This window comes from Podarcis bocagei (assembly GCF_964188305.1).
Source record: "Podarcis bocagei genome assembly, chromosome: 13".
In the NCBI taxonomy this organism is placed as follows: domain Eukaryota; kingdom Metazoa; phylum Chordata; class Lepidosauria; order Squamata; family Lacertidae; genus Podarcis; species Podarcis bocagei.
Window position 1 is genome coordinate 24,881,895 of NC_138138.1, and position 21,169 is coordinate 24,903,063.

Genomic DNA, 21,169 nt, shown 5'->3' on the forward strand with positions numbered 1-21,169 from the left:
GAATTAATCTCCATCAATTCTGTCATCTGAAATATTTTCACAACAGCCATACTGACTCCACCTTACTTTTATCAATCCTCTAACCAAGGGCCAAGTCAAACTACCTACCAATGGGGAAACGGATGATCTCATAGTAGTCTGGAGCCTCAGATTTCTTGACCGGTTCCATGAACGGCCAGGCGCTGGGATGGGTCTGGCCAGAAAGGAGAAAAAGAGCCAGTTAGTTAGAACAGTAATGCCACCTTTCCAAAACAGGGAGATTAAATACATTTATTAGAACTAACAGAGATCCACAACATGGTGTGAAAGCTTTTCAAGTAACACAGTTCTCTGGCTAGAAGTTAAAAGAAGATTAAGAAGAGAAACTGTGATGTTGGCAGTGGGCAGGCCTCAGTCAGAAACATTTTCAAAAACCACTTATCCCTTTTTACCCTTTTAAACAGCCAGCCAGAGGAAGAGTTCTGTGTAACTCAAAAGCATGCACACATTATGAACCTCGGTTTTAATAAATGGAATAGCTGTATTCTCCCTGTTTAGTTTTTTTTTTTTAACGGTCTTTAATCTATTTTGGAAATGGTCTCCAGTTCATAAAGTGTTGTTGTTGTTGTGAAAATTTGTGTGTGTGAGCTAAACAAGAAGGTTGATCTTTTGAGGCCAGAGAAACAGCTAGGAAAAACAATACGTGGGCAGGAGCCTGAAAAAAGTTTTCAGTTTGCATTTACAACAAAACAGCTTTTTAAAAAAAAAAAATTAGTGCATCTTGCAAAACTTGTATGAGTGTAAAACAAAAGACCCTTACACCACCCACAATCTGCCTCCATTCACTCCATGAGTTGCAGAAAACCTCCAGAACAGGAGCCTAATTATCGAGTCCAATTTGGTCCTGCCCCAGCCCACGGAGGAAGTGGTTTTGATCCAAACTGCTTCCTTTGAATGCAGGATTCTTTCCTCTGCAGGCTGCTGCAGTGAGCTCCTCTGAAGGTGTGCTCCAAGTGTATCTTCAAAGGCCGTTGCTGTAACTACCGACCAGCTGACGCACACTTACAGTGATGCCCTTTGAACTTTGGGAAGGTGTGTCAATCACCTGATGTCAGGTGATTGACAGGTGAACACTCCCACCCACCTTTTCAAAGCTAGCCTGCTGGTGGGCAGGGGAATTAGGGATTCAGTTCTCTGAACCAGATTCAGTTTGTCACCCCTGTTACACACAAATCCAAAATGCCCCAAACATATTCTGAAGATGGGCTGGGTAAGGATATCTTTCCCCAGTTAAGTGTGGGTTGGACAATACCGCGAAACTAGGACTGCAACATGCAACTATTTCTCCACTACATCAGGTGGAGAAATCTTGCTTGCACCACCAGCTCCCTGCACCGCCCCACCCCACCAAATTGTCATTCAGACAAGTCACCTTGATTTGCGCCAGGAGGTTTTTCAAGGTTATATACAGCTGGTCAGGATCCCTGAGCTCCTTCCTGCAAGAGAAATTCACAGTCTACAACATCAGCTAATAAGAGAGATTTGAATGACTCTCTTAAGGTAGGAACAAGATCTTGTTGCTGCTGCTGCAAGAGAGAGGAAGCATTGCGAGGGGGAGAACATGAAATTTGTCACATGACTTACCCTTTCTCCTTCCCCAAGGGTTTCCATCCTGTCTCTCCTGGAAAAGAAGGAGAGTCCCTGTATCATTGCAAAAGTAACAAATGACCCAGGCCCAGCTCAGAAACAAGCAAGCAAGCAAGCAAGCAGCAGTCCCCACAGCGCTGGAGTCAATTTGTAAAAAACACCACATTTGTACACGTAGAAGATAATGTATTTTGCTTTTTTAAAAAAATGGGCAAAAATTGGGGGCCATCTTATATATGGAGAGTGAATGCAGAGAGGGGGTTGCGGGCATGCGGGCGAGCGGCTGCAGCTGCGGAGAGTGAGTGTGCGATTTGCAGCTGCAGTGAGGCTTGCAGGGCTGTGGCATGCAATTGGTGGGTGCAGCAAGGCGTGTGGGTGATTGGTCACAGCAACCTCCCCAACAACAGAAGGGTGACCTCCCTCCAAAAACCTCAACAACTCAGGGCGATCTCCGCTGCCCCCCATATAGATTTCTTAATTTGGGGTTCGAAAAATAGGGGTCATCTTATACATGAGGGCGTGTTATACACGGAAAAAATATGTTAACTGTGGGGCTTCATATTTCCCGGTGTCTTTTATCTTCCAACACAGACATTCCTCCCTTCCTAACCCCAGATGAGTGAGTGCTGGCTGAGGTCACGTCCCCAATAGATGTCCTTTGCTGAAAATTCACCAGAGTCCGCAGTGTCACCTGGGGAGAACATTCTCTCCAGTTTTATACCTGGCTGTTGACCAGACTCTGAAGGGAACAAAGCACAGCTAAAAAAAGCAAAACACGGCCAATGTGACCCCAAATTAGGGACCTGCTGGGGATCACAAAAGGCCCTCTACCCTGCCCCCACGACACATCACACACTCCTTGGTTGGTCTTCTCTGGAGGAGAGAGGCAATGAAGCCGCTGAAATAGGTACCTCTTTAGAACAGAGGAGTATGGCACCATCATACTGGACCCCAGCTCCCATCAAGGCCCAGCCAATGTCTCCAGTTGTCAAGGATGATGGGAGTTGTAGTCCAGCAACAACCACCAAGTTGGGGAAGGTTGAATTTGGGCGTGCCTTTTTCTCACCTTGCACCCAGTGTGGTGAGAGAGAGTGTGGTGTAGTGGTTAAGAGCGGTAGTCACGTAATCTGGGAAACCGGGTTCGTGTCTCCGCTCCTCCACATGCAGCTGCTGGGTGACCTTGGGCCAGTCACACTTCTCTGAAGTCTCTCAGCCCCACTCACCTCACAGAGTGTCTGTTGTGGGGGAGGAAGGGAAAGGAGAATGTTAGCCGCTTTGAGACTCCTGAAGGGGAGTGAAAGGCGGGATATCAAATCCAAACTCTTCTTCTTCTTCTTCATCATGGTGGAGGCAATGGGGAGGAGAATTACTGGCTTCTTCTGCTAGAGATCTGCCACCGTGCCTTCACAAGGATGTACAAAGGATGATGCCAATGACCTATCTAGTCCAACGTCTTGCTCTCACAGTGGCCAGCCAGATGTCTGTGGGAACCCCACAAGCAGGGCATGAGTGCAACAGCACCCTGCCCCCCTGCAATTCCCAACAATTGGTATTCAGAGAAATGCTGCTTTCGTCAGTGGCACAGAACATAGCCGTTGTGGCTACTAGCCATTGGCAGCCTTGTCCTCCATGGATTTGTCTAGTCCATTGTTTTTCCCAAGCGTGGGTCTCCAGCTGTTTTTCGACTACAGTTCCTATCATCCCTGACCACTGGTCCTGCTAGCTAGGGATGATGGGAGTTGTAGCCCAAAAACGGCTGGAGAGCCAAGTCCAGGAAACACTGGTCTAATCCTCTTATAAGAACCTAACAAGGGCATCTTGTTTGCCCCAAGTCTGAACCCTTTCAACAAGCTTGTCGTGGAGGTAATTCCTGATGACTGAAAGCAGTGAATGGGTGCAAGGTGAGAAAAAGGCACGCCCAAATTCAACCTTCCCCAACCTGGTGGTTGTTGCTGGACTACAACTCCCATCATCCTTGACAACTGGAGACATTGGCTGGGCCTTGATGGGAGCTGGGGTCCAAAATACCTGGAAGGCCACAGGTTGGGGGGGGGGGGAAGCTGCCAGAGATCGTGGAGGAAGTTGCTCCCATCACAGCACTATTCATGCCACAAGCCATGCTCACTCTCCCAAAGACTACCCAGCTACCACCCAGCTGCACTCACGGATGCCTGGTATGCTTTCGATAGGGATATGCCGAACACCTTCCTTGAAGCAAGTGAGGCCGGGGTAGACTTTGCGGATCTGGGCCTGCTTCCTCTCTATCAACTTCTTGATGATCTGTAGGGAGAAGAGAGCAGGTGATGCACCTTGGACTGCCATCCCCACAGGACACCCCTGCAGGACCAGCTCCAGGGGAAAGGCCATAATGGATCACCCAACAAAGGGCTGGTTAAACTTGTGTATTTGCACAGCAGAGGGCGGGTGACAGGCCAGAATCAAAAAGGCATGTTTCTCTGGGTTGCCAACATTCTGAATTCGATATAAATACAGTGTGTGATTTTTTTTGTTTCAGAATAATTTCTACTTCAGGATGGGGTACACAGGAAACTGCCATCTACAGCGTGAGAGCCTTGGGTCCATCTAGCTCAGAACTGTCTACACTGGCAGGTAGTGGCTCCTGAAGAGGTCCTTCCCAGCCCTACACCTGGGGATGCTGGGGACTGAGCCTGAGATCATCGGCAGATGCTCTACCACTGAGCTACAGCTCCTCCTCAAAGCAGCCACTGGTAACCTTCTGAATACTGAATTCTGGGAACAATTGCACATTTCACTGTTCTCCTTTTCTACCTCCTCACCTCCTTCTGCTTCTTGATGATATGAGAGAGCTCTGTGTAAGGGATCCGGGGATTCAGTTCGCACTCCATCAAGGTGGCTCCCTCATAGTCCTTGATATAGCCAAGGTATCGGCTCTTGGGGACTTTGATGTCTTTGGAGAAGCCCTGGAGGCCAGACATGAAAGGTCCATTCATTTTTCAGAACAAATAATAATAATAATAATACAGTCATACCTCATGGTACGTTTTTTTCAGGTTGCGTCCTGCGGCGACCCGGAAGTACCAGAAAGGGTTACTTCTGGATTTCGCCACTTGCGCATGCGCAGAAGCGCTAAATCGTGCACGCGCACAAGCGCCAAATCACGCCGCACACATGCACAGATACGGCACTTCAGGTTGCGGGCTTTTCATGTTGAGAACGGGCCTCCGGAACGGATTCCGTTCACAACCAGAGGTACCACTGTAATAATAATAATAATAATAATAATAATAATAATAATAATAATAATAATACCACCTTAGAAAAAGAAAAGCATGAACCTATTCATGCACTGAGATGGTGCCCTTCTCTCACCTGAAAGCTTTGACCCTAGCTCCCTCTTTCCCTCCCCAACACAATGGAAGTATCTCGTCCTTATGAGGATGGAAGAAGAGGGAATGCTGACTCAAAAGCCAAGGCTCCAGCATGCTCAATTAGCTCTGTGCAAAACAACCACCTTCTGCATTGCGCCACTGAAAAAGTCTCTCACACGTGCACTTTTTAAATGTACACTGTCTTTGGCATTGAGAACCGATAAGGCATACCTAGTCTGGTACATGTTGAGAACATCAAAGCTCACATCTATATGTATGAGATTCGCAGACTCAGAGTCAAAGACTTGCTTTTGAAAGCTCTGTGGACTTCTCCTGCCCAAAAGCGAATGCCTCGTCTCCCCACAGACATACACAGGCTCTTTTATGTGGAAAAACTCACTGGTATGGAGTATCAGCATCTCTTTTTTTGTTGCCCTTGGCAGCCATTTTGTGTTGGTACCCACAGCACTTTAACACCACGAGTACCAGCACCTCATAAATATTTTTTTTAGCAAAAAAAATCACTGGGTCCTCCCAATCGCCAGCCCTGACTTGCACCTTTCTGTTCTAGGTTGAAAGTCCTCTGGGGAGCAACTGTGATCCTTCTTTCCGCACAGAACTGTGAAGAGCTTCCCAATTCCACAGGCCAGCCATTAAAAGGTGCAGGTGGCAGTTTTCTCATTTCACTTAATATTAACCACCCACTTCTCTCTCTCAAAAGGAAACCAAAAAGCAGCTAACAGTAAAGACAGTCAATGCAGCCAACATAACAACAACTTGGAACCAGGCTAAGGCCCCATCTGCACTATGCATTTAAAGCAGTATCACACCACTTTTAAACTGTCATGGCTGCCTCCTAAGAATCCTGGGAACTGTAGTTAAGGATGTTTAGATTTGTTAGGATACCCCCCCATTCCCCTCACAAAGCTAGCATTCCCAGACTGTTGTAACATTCAATCCCTCTTCCCAAGAAACTCCAGAAATTGTAGCTCTGTGAGGGGGAACAGAGGTCTTCTAACAACTCTCACCTTTAACAAACTACAGTTCCCAGGAAGTCATGACTGCTTTAAATGTATAGTACAGATCGGGCCTGAGTTTGCTGCACAACACTTTTGCCCTACCGAAACCAATGGAGCAAATTAGCCACTGATTTTAACATGAACCAAAGACAACTGATTAAGTCTGGGTCCAACCTAATATATCAAACTACAGGTGGTAATAAATTCAATTGGCAAACAAAATTGAGTTTATTGAGTTTCAAAGCAGTACCATGTGACAATATACCTCATAGGAATTGCTTGACAGTGCCTCAGTTCAACAACAGAATGAACAAGATTTCAATAACCATTATAAATTCACTGCAAGTCCTGTCACAGAGACCATTGGAGAGGCACTTCTGAGTTCTTTATGGAACCATGAAGGCAAAAGCTGGCCCTAAATAAACCTTCATCAGCAATGCTGTAGTACCTGCTTCTTGAAATAGCCAATGGCATATTCATCAGCATAGGTGAGGAAGTACAGGATGCTGTGCTTGATGTGGTATTCTTTCAGGTGATTCATCAGGTGGGTCCCATAACCCTACAAGGAGACATAAGAGGGAATGAGGAAAGAATGAGAGTGGCAAACCGCTGGGGGGGAAAGAATCTGATGACTTGAGGATTCATGCAGGAAAACCCAGAATATCATTAAGCATGGCAAAATTAAATGAGTTCCATTTAAAATTGATTCTGGGGTAAGTAATGGCCAATTCTGAGGTAATAAATATGGAACAGTGAATGCCATAAGCATGGGCACATTAAATTACCATTGATTTTTAATTAATTCTGAGGGGAAAATTTTAAAATTCTGAGGAAATTAAATTACTATTCTTCTGGCATTAAGAATCTAAAGTGAGGTATCAGTATAATAGGTAGACAGATACATACCTATCATACTTGAACGGGAGAGGAAACAGTTCAGTGTGGACTGAGCATGCTAAAAGCAATACTTCTGAGCAATAATCTGAGTAATGCTTTCTATTGGGGAAAGAAAACCAGGAAGGGATAAGGAGTGGAATCCTGAACAGCAGAATGCCACACAGTAAGCTGCAGGTCCCAATGTATGGGTATGTAGATGCAACATGCATATAAGTGCAGTGTGGTTTACTTGAGCGGGACATTTAAACACACACACCCCAACCGTTTTTTGGGATAATTCAGGAGTCCCCTGGAATGAAATCATCATCATCATCATAACTTCATTATTTGTACCCCGCCCATCTGACTAGGTTTGCCCCAGCCACTCTGAGTGGCTTCCAGCACATATAAAAACATAATAAAAGATTAAAAAGCTTCCCTAGACGGGGCCGCCTTCAGATGTCTTCTAAAAGTTACATAGTTAAATAAATAAATAAATAAATTAATAATAATAATAATAATAATAATAATAATAATAATAATAATAATTTGAAGGAACCCATTTCTGGCCTATCCCTTTCCCCATATTCCTGCCCAATATGCCCTCCATTCACAGAGAAACTTCTTTATTAACGACAGCAATATAGTTAGAGGGCGGGAATAGTGAACGCTTTCTAAATTTGCTCTCACTTTTCTGGATGCTTTGCACTTGTTTACGATCGACTGCAGGATCTTGAATGTTACTGTAGAGCTCAATTCCACCCCTTACCTTGGGCTATTGCCCTTCCTGGCCAGGTAGACTCACACATACACATAACACAAACGCACCCACCCCACATCGTAACACAACCCACCTCCAGCAACCCTACCTTGACTTGCTCATTGGACGTCACAGCACAGAAGACAATCTCTGTGAACCCCTGGGTGGGGAACATTCGGAAGCAGATGCCGCCGATCACTCGGCCATCTTTGATCAGTGCCAGAGTCTTGTGTTTGCTGTGAAGAAAAGCAGAGCAATGAATGGAAGTGTCTGGACTGCAGAGGAGCCGTAAGCTCAGAGGTACGGGATCTGCTCTGCGTGCAGAAGGCCCCAGGCTCAAACCCTAGCATCACCAGCTAGGGCTAGGAAAGATTTCTTGTCTGAAATACTGGGAGAGCTGCTGCCAGCCAGCATAGCTAATTCTGGGCAAAATGGGCCTACAGACTGATTCAGACCCGTATAAGGCAGCTTCCTATATTCCTATGAGGTGAATGCTGAGCATCATTATTCTCTCATCCCACTCTATACCTTTCCTGGACTGAATTGAATAAAGGGATATACAGCAGTGTTGCATAGTGGTCAGAGCATTAGCCTAGGATGTGGGAGACCAGGGTTCAAACCCCCCACTTGGCCATGAAGCTCACCTTGGGCCAGCCACTGCTTCTCCACCTAATCTACCTCACAAGGTTGTTGTGGGGACTAGATGAGGAGGGGGAGAAGAATGGACACCACCTTGACCTCCTTGGAGGAAAAAGGTGGCATATCAATCAATCAATCAATCAATCAATCAATCAATCAGTGACTGCCTGTAATCTGCAAACAATCCCGCCCCCCACACTTTAAACAGTCCGAGCTTCTCTTGTAGAATCCTGGAAATTTGAGAGATCTTACTTTGTTTTCTCTGCTCCACCTGAACAAACTGAAATTATCCAGGGAGGCAGGAATGATTGTTACACAAGGTTAAGCCTGAATGCGGATAAACCCTCTGTCCTTTTATCAGAATAGACAGGAGAGGCACCGCTGGCAGTATGGCACAACTAACCTGCAGGCCACCTCTGCCTACAACCCAGGAAGAGTGAGCTGCTGCAGAATGTTCGTAAACATTCTAACATAGGGATGGGGAACCAGTGGCCATCAAGGTGCTTTTGGGGTACAACTCCCAGCAAGTCCCTACAGCTCCTGACCACTGGGGCCACAGTGAGTCCTCATCCCTGCTCTAACACCTAAACATAGCCTTTTTGTCAAGATGGAAACAGCAGTGTTGGGCTATATATTGTGCAGAACACTAAAAGAAAGGAATTGTGAATTATTTTTTCTGCTTAAGCATGGTTTTCTTCTGTCAATCAGGTGGCGTTTCAGCAGGAAGGGTCAACCACAGAACACTGTGAGGGAACTGTGTCCAGCCAACTTACTTACAAACGATATTGCACAGTACAGCAAGGGGGGAAGAAGAGACTAAGTAAGAGGTTTTTTTGAGTCCACAGCTCCCTTGACCAACTACAGTCATCCCTCATGTTACGTTTGCTTCAGGTTGCGCGTTTTCAGGTTGCGCCCCGCGGCTACCCGGAAGTAATGGAATGGGTTACTTCCGGGTTTCGCCGCTCACGCATGCGCAGACATGCAAAATGACGTCACGCACATGCGCAGAAGCGGCGAATTGCGACCCGCGGGTTGCGTTCTTTTCAGGTTGTGAACGGGCCTCCGGAACGGATCCCGTTTGCAACTAGAGGTACCACTGTACATTCTTTCTGCGGCACCCCGTGGGGCTCAGCAGCTCTGTTCTGTCACCCCTTGCCTGCAGAGCTGGTAGTCCTTTACCCCTCCCTTGTGGAGGGTTCCCTCAGCATCCTTTCCCCTTCCCCCCCGGGAGTCCTCTGGGTAGCTGCAGCTGCTGCCCCTGGTCTCTGAGCTGCCCACCCTGCCCCAAGGAGAGATGCCTCCTCACACTGCCCCACAGGGGCCTGGGAAGCACCCCCGGCCAGCCCCAGAGGCACTGTTCATCTGGGGAGCTTGTAGCTAGGGCTGCTGCAACGAAATGCTGTGCAAGCCTTTGGGAGACGCAAGAGGGAATCAGAGGAGGGAGCGAAGGAAAGAGGCACAGAGGCCAGTGTTGCCGGCTGCACCCCGACCATCATTCAAGGCACCCCAGGGGGCCATGGCACACTGGTTGAAAACCACTGGACTAAGCTGTTGAACAGAGGCTCAGCTCACATCCTAATTTGGCAGCAAACCTTTTGTTGAAAGTTCTGGAAGCAAGTCCCTACGTTCATATTCTTTGCGTCTTTACTTGATAAATCTGCACCGATTTTTAAGTTTTCCCAATTCTAAAGACTCAGGGTTGGGCGGGGGGGGGGGGTTGGTGTTGTGGTGTTAATACAGCACCTGTCTTATGACACACCTGTTCCTACCCGCAACCATTGACGAACCAGGGCCGTTGCTCAACTTACGGATCAAAAACCAGACGGGTAATGTACTCCTTGGGCATCCGAGGCAGCTGGTGTGAAAATACATTCTGCAGCCCAACCAGCCACATGAGAATCTTCTTGTTGGATTTCTGCGAGAGCGAGTTGCCGATGACATGGAATTCGATGATGCCGCGGCGCTCCTCTAGGCGGGCCGTCTCATCCCGGGCTGCATTGGCGGAGAGCAGGCTGGTCTGGGAGCAAAGGAAAAACAGAACACTGGCAGAACTCGTTAATGCTAACATGCAAGGTCTGAAGGAAATGGACCATTATTTTTTTTAAAAAAATAAAACCTGTATGTGGTCTGTGGATGATGGGATTAACTTGTGATCTGACTCATGGCTTTGCCTACCTGGAAAAAAACAACTTGGAAGGCGTCACAAGCTAATTAAGGGAAGATAAGGTCAGAGAAAATTGTTTTCCTTGAATCTTTGGGAAGCGTATATATGATGATGATGAGGAGGAGGAGGAGGAAGAAGAGGAGTTTGGACTTGATATTCCGCCTTTCACTTCCCTTAAGGAGTCTCAAAGCGGCTAACATTCTCCTTTCCCTTCCTACCCCACAACAAACACTCTGTGAGGTGAGTGAGGCTGAGGGCCTTCAGAGAAGTGTGACTAGCCTAAGGTCACCCAGCAGCTGCATGTGGAAGAGCAGGGAATCGAACCCGGTTCACCAGATTACGAGTCCACCGCTCTTAACCACTACACCATGCTGGTGTACGAGGAGCAGAACCTCTTGTTGTTGTTTTTAACCAAAAAAAACCCCACCACTAGTTCAAGATAATGTTATTTCATGTGTCTCAACCTAGGAAGTCTCTCCCTAAAGTTCCATGAGTACTTGGGGCCGAAGATCTGCTTGGGTTCATGCAACGGGCCGGAACTGAACCATACAATTAGCGTGACAACTGCTGAGATTGGTTTGCTGTATTCTGTGCCAAATGTGCCTTACTAAGCCTTTTTATTAGCCCCACAGACTCTCCCCAGGCCACACCCCTTCCTGAGGGGCCTGCGCCCTTCTCCAATGTCTTTTGTCTGGCTGGAATGTGTCATGGCATGGAGGAGAAAGAGGAGTTGAGTGTGGGCAAAAACTAGCCTGCTGCACAAAGGTAAAATTTACATTCACTTTTGCCTTTGGCCCTGGCCAGCAGCGGCCTATGAAACCTGAAATGTTGCCCCCCAAAAGAATATGTCCCTCAGACTAAAAACTGATTCCCAAAAAGTTGGTGAATATCCACTCATTTATGCCCCTCCTGCTTGCCATACCTCAGGTCCCAACATGGCTGCTGGATCTGTGATAGTCAACATCACTTCGTTTACGAGCTCCATCGGGATGTCACCCAGCACGCGAATCCGCTTCGCATCCTCCAGCGTCAGGCTCTCTGGAAGCTTCCTCTTCTCACCTGTGCGACAGGGAAAAGAAATGAGGCCTCAGGCTCTATCTACGCCTATGCCCAAAAAATAATAGTAGGCTGAAGTGATTGATGTAACTCCCAGAAACGTTAACTTCTCGCTCTTTTTTAACAAACAGCGTATGCATAAATCTGATTCTGGGTTTTACTCCTACGTGACAGGTGGCTTTGAGCTGCAGTGTCAAATTTAAGACACGGTTAAATATAGCTTATGAATGGATGGCGAGTAAAACAATACTTGTGGAGCTGGGTTCCAAAACCTGGCCCTCATGGGCACCACAGCTCCCTTAGATGCTGCCTACCAGGGCCTCCTTCCCAATGTTTCTTTATCTATATTTATAAAAAGGAGGGTTTTTTGGTTGGGGGTCTTATCTGTTACCTGTTTTCTTTTGTCTGTGTTTTATTTATTTGGAGCGTGTTGGTGGTTTGCCTCTCACTGGACAGTGGGTGGGTGGCTTCTGAGCATCCCCAGTTTTTCTTCTGCAAAATGGGTATTTCACAACTAGCTGGAGGCAGTATGCTTCTGAATGCCGGTTACTGGGAATCTTCAAGTGTGGAGTGCTGTTGCACTCAATTTGTCCATGCAGGCTTCGCAAAGGCATCTTGGTCCTGTATACCTGAAGGAGTGTCTCCACCCCCATCGCTCAGCCCAGACACTGAGCTCCAGCGCCGAGGGCCTTCTGGCGGTTCCCTCAATGCGAGAAGTGAGGTTACAGGGAACCAGACAGAGGGCCTTCTCGGTAGTGGCGCCCACCCTGTGGAACACCCTCCCTTCAGATGTGAAGGAAATAAGCAGCTACAGTGGTGCCCTGGAAGACGAATGCCTCGCAAGACGAAAAACTCGCTAGACGAAAGGGTTTTTCGGTTTTTGCGTTGCTTCGCTAGACGACTTTCCCTATGGGCTTGCTTCGCAAGACGGAAACGTCTTGCGAGTTTGTTCGCTTTTTTCTTAAAGCCGTTTGAAGAGGCGCAATTGCGACGGACCGTGCTTCGCAAGACGAAAAACATCGCAAGACGAAAAGACTCGCGGAACGAATTAATTTTGTCTTGCGAGGCACCACTGTATCCTATCTTTAAAAGACATCTGAAGGCAGCCCTGTTCAGGGAAGTTTTTAATATTTAACGCTGTATTGTTTTTAGCACTTGATTGGGAGCCACCCAGAGTGGCTGGGGAAACTCAGCCAGATGGGTGGGGTATAAATAAGTTATTATTATTATTATTATTGGTTGGCCACTGTGAGAACAGAATGCTGTACTAGTTGGGGCATTTTCCTGATCTAGCAGGATTTATTTTCATATTTCTTGAATTTCCAGCTGTGCCCCCAGACTCAAGGAGGCTAGGAATGAACCAACGGCTTTTAATTCAGTACAAAACCTTCTAAATTTGCTAAACTCTTGGCTGGTTGTTCAAGAAACACTTTTGCAAAGGGAAAAACAGATGTCTCCTAGCAAGGGCTTATTATTAAACCCTTCGCTGAAGATGTTTGGCTTGGACATTCTCCAGATACGTCTACACTACAGGCTTTACCTGGCACAGAATCCAATGAGCTGCCATCCAGGTTAATGGAAGCCAAGGAGGAACTGCAGCTCAGAGATTTGCTGAAGAGCGGAGTGCTGGCTGCGGGAACGGTGCTGATTGCTGCACGGAAAAAAACAAGAACACACAGCCCTATTAAGACACGAAGCAGCTGCAACAGAAAATGAAGGAGGAATCGTCTGACCCACCCTCACCTGCCCCAGGTACATAACCTATAGCCACAACAAGCAGCCAACTTACACCGTAATACCTAAAATATCCTATTTTAAGGGGCTCAGGGTGGCATGCATGGGTTACCCCTTTTTACTGAGGTTTAAATAGCACCCACCCACGAGGGCTGAATTGCAACCCTCTCCAGTCATGCTACCTTCGGGTGTCTGTCTAAGGACCATCAGCTTTGAGTGTTTCAGGATCTCCTACAGTGCTGGAGGATATGACTGGATCTTTAAAGAAAGCTAAACCCACACTGGTCATTTATACAGTGGTGCCCCACAAGACGAATGCCTCGCAAGACGGAAAACTCGCTAGACGAAAGGGTTTTCCGTTTTTTGAGGTGCTTCGCAAGACTAATTTCCCTATGGGCTTGCTTCGCAAGACGAAAAACGAAAACGTCTTGCAAGTTTGTTTCCTTTTTCTTAACACCGTTAATACAGTTGTGACTTGACTTCGAGGAGCAACTCATAGAACGCGGTGTGGTGGCCTTTTTTGAGGTTTTTGAAGACTTTGGTGATTTTTGAAGCTTTTCCAAAACTTCTTTTAAACTTTTAAAACTTTTTGGGGGAGTTTTTGGATTTTGGGTTGGGGTGTTTGGAATTCAAGGACTTGGTGTTGGGGAGGAGTTTGCAAGAATCTGGAAGCGTGTGTTTTTTTCTGCATTTTTATGATTTTCTGTGACCATTGGGCCACTCTGCTGTTTTTTAAAAAAAAATCTGGATTTGAATTTCTGTGTGCTGGGTGGCTGGGGGAACAGTTGAGGAGGGGTTTGCAAGAATCTGGAAGCTTGTGTTTTTTTTCCTGCATTTTTATGATTTTCTGTGACCATTGGGCCACTCTGCTGTTTTTTAAAAAAAATTCTGGATTTGAATTTCTGTGTGGTGGGTGGCTGGGGGAATAGTTGAGGAGGGGGTTCTTCAGCAAGAAGCAAAGAGTGGAAGAGGAACCTTCTTCGAGTTGTCCCCCAGAGTCTTAGAAAATGTACTGTACACTTTGTTGATTTTTAAATGTTTTTCTGTCATGTTTAGAAACTTAATTTATTGTTCCTTCAATTTTTGAAATGCTCTTTACAGTATGTGTGACTTTAAAGAGCACTTAATAAACTCTTGTTGTACCAAATTTGGCTTTGTTTGGACTTTTTTTGACCATAGGAACGCATTAATTGAATTTCAATGCATTCCTATGGAATTTTGTGCTTTGCAAGACGAAAAATTCGCTAGACGAAAAAACTCGCGGAACGAATTAATTTCGTCTTGCGAAACGCTTAGTGGACTGCTGTAATGTGGATGTTCAGGATCTTGAGACAAAATGAATAGGGAACAGAGAGCCCAATCCACACAGCCCAATCAGTAGAAAGTTGATTGGGAATTTATGGGTTGTAGCCAATACCAGTGATAGTCAGAGCAGACCTACAGGTTTTCCCCCCTTTTTGATTGCAGCAGGCCCCACGTACAAATCACCAGTTAAAACAACCTTGGGTAGCAAGACTGGGCAAGACCCCTGCTTGACACTTTGGAAAGCTCCTGCAAGTCAGAGCTGACCACCATAAGGCTGTGTCACATATTTGCATGAGGACAGACGGCTGCCAAAAAAGGGTTCCAAGAGATACATACCTGGCCGGGGAACGAGTGGGGTTCCTTCTGACGCCGGCATAGTAAAGTCGGCCTCCCAGATTGGTGAGCTCTCCCCATAGATTTCTTCCTCGAGCATTGATAGAAACCTGGGCAGGGAGAAATGGAGGGGAATCAGCAGGGCAAAACATATACAGGAGTCTTATGAACCCCAGTGTCAATGCAGTGGGGGCAGAGACTTCAAGCTTTAGCCCTGGGTTAAAATCCCACCTGGGTTAAAAGCCCCACCTTTTAAAAATGGAGATGATGCTCAACCTTATGTAGCTGTGAGAGTCTCCCTCAAGCCTCCATTCTCACATCTTTTTTGAAAACAGGTCAAAAGAGGTCACTGGGGAAAAGCAATTTACTGGCCCCCAGAATTGCCTTAGTCCCCAGGAAACTAAAGAGGGCTAAAGAGATGGCTAACCTAGCAGGACACCAAGTCACCAAAGAATAATCCCATGCATGAGCTGGAGCCAAAGTATCATGAAAGTGAATGAGAAATTGGGACTGGCCAATCATGCACCAGATTTAGGCATCGGTGGTGTACATTCATATTAGTGCCCAGGACAGCTGACTTGGATCCTAGGTTATGGGTGCCCATGATGTCACGCTGCGACATGACATCATGTGCGCCCCCCTGGCCTTGGCACCTGACTTCCGGGGGCACCAGAAGTCAGGTTCTGAGACCTCGGACATGACTTCCACTGCTTTCCAAGGCACCAAACATTGTGTTGGGGGTCCTGCAGTGTGGGTGCTGAGCACTCACAACTATTTTCTGGGCGCTTGGGCACCCAGAGCCCTTTATAGTTGGCACCCCGTCAGTGTCACACCACTTTAAACAGAGCTACGATTCTCAGAGCAGTTTAACCATCAACCCCTCTTCACAAGGAACTCTGGGAATTGTAACTCTGTGAGGGAAATATGCCTTCAGACTCCTCAGAGCTGCCATTTTGCACCCAAAGTGTTGTATCCAACTAAATCTATTAATTTCAATGGGCCTATTTTAAATTGGGTACCAACAATGGTACCACAACCCGCTGCAGCTGCGTAGCCCCCTTTCCTGTAGCTTCATGGAACTGGCCTTACTTGGGGAAGTGGGTGAGGATGAGGGTCCGTTTCTCTGGTACCAGCTTGTCCTTCTCCACGCGGAACTTCTCCAGCAGCTGCCGGCGAGTCACCGTGAAAGTGGACTTGAGGAGGTTGCGCCCAAACACCTGGGTGGTTTCGTAGCGTGGGAGGCTGTCGCAGCTTTGGGGGACGTGGCAATAGCACAGCCACCTAGGGTGAGGGAAAGCCAGAGAGGTATCACAGGCAGCGAGGACTTATTAGCACAACAGGGGGAAATGGAATTATTAGGTCATGGCAGCGTTTCCCAACATTTTCTTTCCGAACTTGGGTTTCCTCGAAAACCTCCTCTACCTCCCCAAGTGCACATGCCTCCAGGTGAATCGGCCGAATCCTGACATACAACTGAATCAATGCAGTCCTCCATTTCTCTCTGCCTGTGTGGACTAGGGGACCAATCCAGCACCATCTCGGGTGGAGAACGAGTACAGGCCATCTCAGACGCCCTCTTAAAAATCAGCCAACGGGGGTAGGTGGCCAGAGGGAGAAGAAAATTTGCTGAGGTCAGAACGTCCCATATACAGCCGTACCTCGGGAAGTTGAACAGAATCTGTTCCACAAGTCTATTTGACTTCCAAAACGTTCGAAAACCAAAGCATGGCTTCTGATTGGCTGCATTCGAAAACCGGAACACTCACTTCCAGGTTTCAATTGTTCAGGAGCCGAAACGTTTGACTCCCAAGGTGTTTGGGAGCCGAGGTACAACTGTACTCCCCTGCAGCATTCATGATTAGGGCAGCAGAGTTTCGGCAGTCGCTATGACTTCTTGAATGAAAAGTGACTCTGCTTGCTGCAGGATCAGCTCCCTCCCTTCACCTCTGGCTCCCATCTGAGAAGCATTGAGTTGTTTTTTTGCTGTAGTTATTAAAGAAATATGGAAATGCAATTGCCAAGAGGCGTTAATCTTCATCAATAAGTCACCAAACCACACTTGACAATGCAAATGAGTCATTGGAGATTAGCCCTGCTGCTAATAATAAACAATAATAATAATAATAGTTGTTGTTATTATTATTTTATTTATACCCCGTCCATCTAGCTGGGTTTCCGCAGCCATTCTGGGTGGCTTCCAGCACATATAAAAACATAATAAAACGTCAAACATTAAAAACTTCCCGACACAAGTTAAGACTTGGGCTCTGCTTTCTTCGCTTCCCCCAGCTCACCTGGTGTAGTTAACCTTGTACGTTGCCACATCATCATTTTGTGAGCGCTGGCGGAACTGAGACGGCGTTTCCAGCTTCCAGTAGTTTAGGCACAGAAGGAACATCTTCGACAACTCAAACATGGTCTGTCGCTCCTTAGGGGGCAGGTGGCTGAACTTGTACTGCACAAAGTTTAAGACGCCCTGAGAGGGAGAACAGAAGGCCAGGTGAGCTATAGCAGCCTTACACTTCTGTGGGGTCTCCGGCATACTGGGTTGCCATCTGAGCCCTACCCCCCAAATTATGATTTATACAGTTGTTAGGAGCCCCCCTAGTTCCCTCACAGAGCAACCATTCCCACAGTTCCCAGTGAAGAGGGATTAATTAAACTACTCTGAGAATTGTAGCTCTGTGAGGGGAATACAGCCTTTTCTTTTCTAGGCACAGGGAGCCAAACATGTGTTTTAGATGCACCCTGGCATTTTACATCTCTCAAGGCATCTTTTTACCTGTTCAATGTTTGGTTTTTCAAAAGGGGGGCTTCCGAGTGAGCCCTCAACAACCGGGCGGCTCATCTGGAGGATGCATTTCCTTAGAAGCTGTGGAGAGGGGGGAAAGAAATTGTTTTAATCTCAAGGGAAAAAAGGCGGGGGGAATCACCCATTATATTTCCTTGTAGGGGGTTTTTTTGGTATTAATTTTTTATTGAATTTTCAAAAGTTTGACATATTTACTTCAATACCTAATAAATTTATATTTTCTCGACTTCCCACTCCATTTTCCGTGGTGTTTTAATTCCTCCCCCCTGCTGTACAATACCTTCTCTCTCTTATACCAACACGTTGATACTATATTCTTCTATTCCTTCTGTCGCTCCTATTTCAAATCCTCCTCGAGATGGTTTTACTAGTTCTGTCTAAGATGTTCCAAGGTATGTGGGATGCCCACAATCTGTTCAGAATGGCTTCCATCTAAGGTGCACAACAAGTCCATGCCAGCGCATCGCAAGTTCAAACCCTGGCATCTCCTGGTAGGCCCGGGAAAGACTGGAGAGCTGCTGCCAGCCAGTGCTGGGGAACCTGTGCTCTCCAGGTGTTGCTGGGCTCCAACTCCTAGCAGCCCCAACTATCATGTCCAATGCTCAAAGATGACTAGGTGGTAGCCCAACACCAAATGGCGAGCCATAGGCTCCCCAGCCTTGGCACAGACAATGCTAAACTCAAGGGACCGGTGGTCTGGCTCAACGCAAGACATCTTCCTATGCTCCCACACTTTTCAACACTGGTCTCCAGTTATTTCTGCATTAGTATTTCAGAACCAACTATTGCCACGATTAAGCAGACAAGAAAATATGGGAATTAATATGACAAGGAAAACAAAACAACAACGAAGTTGGGGGCAGGGGAGTGGAAGGCATAGGATCTTGAGCAAATGTAAAATGGTATCAAGACACAAAGCTCATGCAACCATCTTCGCAAGTCCACACCCTCTGGAACAAAAGCAGCACTCGCCCGAGCTGATCTGCAGAACTGCATGGATACATTGCAAGGGTGGTGGCTGCAGTCCCCTTTCTGTACTTTATGTATTCTGGGAGCACTCTTGCTATTATTTCATTTACGAATTTATAATCTACATTTTCATAAAAATACAGCAAGGCGTAGTACAATGTATAAGGATAAAATCAACAACAGATCCATAAAACATCAACTTACTCCAAGCTTATATGTACAATGTTTGTTTCTGTGTGTATTTCTTGAAAACAAATAAAAAATGCAGTTAAAAAACCAACAACCAAAGCATTGATGTGAAATAGCCACTTAAAAGATCTTGAGAACTTCCTTGTATTCAGCTGAGTTTCTGCTCTCCCTACCACCTGCCCCACCAGAAAACCCCCAACCACCACTGTGGACATTTTGCAATGCACTATTCCTCTTTGAGCTCACCTTAAACAGGTAGAAATAAACTTGCTTGGTGTCTGTGTCCTCTTCCTTGTGCACTGACATGAAAAGGTTCTCCACATCTACTACCATCCCCAGAAGCCGATTGATCTCTTCCTCAGAGACATTCTCCAGGTGAGACACATGGTCAGCTGAGGGCAGGTGAGAGAAATCAGGTCATGGTCTAACCCAAATGGGATGGAGCACAACAAAGGCTCATCATCCATCCACCTCCCACCCCGCCACCATCCAGATACCCTCTTTATCTAGCAACTAGTGGGGCTTATCTACATTATATAGGTCTGCTGTGTGCAACATTCTGTCCAGGAGGGAAGGGGCACCTGTGGCCCTCCAGCTGTTGCTGGACTACAACTCCTTTTGGCCTCCCCATTCCCTTTTCTTCATGTGCCATGTCTTTTTAGAACAGGGATTCCCAAGCTTGGGTCTCCAGCTGGGGTTTTTTTGGACTACAACTCCCATCATCCCTAGCTAGCAGGACCAGTGGTCAGGGATGATGGGAACTGTAGTCCAAAAATAGCTGGAGACCCAACTTCAGGAAACTCAGTTTTAGAAACTTTTCCAGCCTGAGGGCCACATTCCTTTGCAGGCGACATTCTGGGGGCCACGGGCCAGTGGTGGGTGTGACTAAAGGCAAATGAAATCTAAGCAATAGATGCAACTCTTACCTTTGTACAGTACGATACATGCCAGCAACCAGAGATTTCAAGATACACACACACACACTTCCACTCAGGGAATTCAAGAATTCAAGATCACATTTCAGAGAAGCAAAGCAGGCATGGAGGGTGTAGAGCAGGACTGGTGAGGGGTGTGACCTAAGGGAGAGTCTCAAGGCCTGGAAGACCGCGCCTGGCCACCCTAGAAGTTTTTGGTCCCGTGAGCAGTGCCAGGACCATAATAGTAAAGATCTCAGTGAGAGACGTCTTTTGGCTAAAGTACAGGGTATAGCTGTCATAAAAGATGATACACACAAACATTTGAACACCAGTCATTGTCCACCCCTGTTGTACAGTATAGTGGTCAGAGTATTAAAGTAGGACAGAGGGCAGTGAGTTCAGTCACAAAACACACTGGATGACTTTTGAGTCAGTCACTGCCTCTCATCCTAACCTACTTCACAGGGTTGTCGTGAATATAAAATGAAAGGGGGAACCACGTCCACTGGCCTGAGTTTGATGGAGACAGACTGAGATAAAAATGAAACAAACTGTTTTTAAATTTTTTTTAAATAACCACCAAATAAAGTCTGATATCCAATATGGAATTTGGCACCCAAAGAACAGGAGCGCTTTCTTTTTTTACCTTCACATATAATACAAATGTAAGGATGCAGTTCATCATAAGGATAGTGGGGTGATGGTGGGGGAGTGGGGATTTTGCACACCATGGGGAAAGCAAGTGGGATTGGTGGGCAAAGCGAGCAGGGACACGGTCCCTACCCTTTTTTAAAAAAGGTTTTTCGTACACTGCTTAGAGACAATCATAACTAAGCAGTACTGTATATAAGCTGTCAAAATAAATACTAATAAACAAATAAAAGTAGGAACAGCCAAAATAAGGCATTCAGAAGTAACAGGGTCCAATTTTATGGGTCAGGGAACGCCTGGGCAAAAACACGTTTCCAGCAGATGTCTGAAGCAACTAATAAAGGATGCTTCATATATGGCAGAGGAGAAGGGCATTTTTCACAGTACAGCATCACTTTTGCTGGTGGTAGACTTGATGGGGACGTCCTCTTCCTGACTCCCAAGTGCCTTCACCTGGGCTGGGAATAAAACAGCCTGAGAGAGAGAGAGGCTTGCTGAGTTACCTAGCGTGTGCCCACAGCTACGGCAGGGCTCGCTGAGGTTGGTGACCGTCTGCTGCAGGTCCATACGGGGGGCTGTGGGAGGGTTTGGGTTCTTCCACCCATTGCATTTGCAAGAGTCATTAGCCTGGAGGAGTGGGGAGAAAGAGAGAGAGAGAGAGAGAGCAAGGCTATGTGTAGAAAAAACTGGGGCAACGCTCACATCCATGAACACCATAACTAATACGTTACAGGTAAAAAGCTGCTTTAATAAAAGCAGAGCCATGCTG

At 46.6% G+C, this 21,169-nt stretch overlaps 1 protein-coding gene across 1 annotated transcript in view; it reads right to left on the minus strand.

Annotated features, from left to right (window-relative positions):
* Positions 1-21,169, minus strand: part of KAT2A (lysine acetyltransferase 2A) — a 37,179-nt gene that overhangs the window by 13,773 nt on the left and 2,237 nt on the right. Inside the window, 16 exon segments of the mRNA XM_081166260.1 lie at positions 109-193; positions 1,412-1,475; positions 1,624-1,660; positions 3,792-3,906; positions 4,425-4,568; positions 6,444-6,554; positions 7,741-7,867; positions 10,079-10,287; positions 11,357-11,493; positions 13,031-13,141; positions 14,866-14,972; positions 15,952-16,143; positions 17,157-17,338; positions 17,645-17,734; positions 19,079-19,224; positions 20,904-21,027. Coding sequence (XP_081022386.1) covers positions 109-193; positions 1,412-1,475; positions 1,624-1,660; positions 3,792-3,906; positions 4,425-4,568; positions 6,444-6,554; positions 7,741-7,867; positions 10,079-10,287; positions 11,357-11,493; positions 13,031-13,141; positions 14,866-14,972; positions 15,952-16,143; positions 17,157-17,338; positions 17,645-17,734; positions 19,079-19,224; positions 20,904-21,027 — 1,981 coding nt within the window.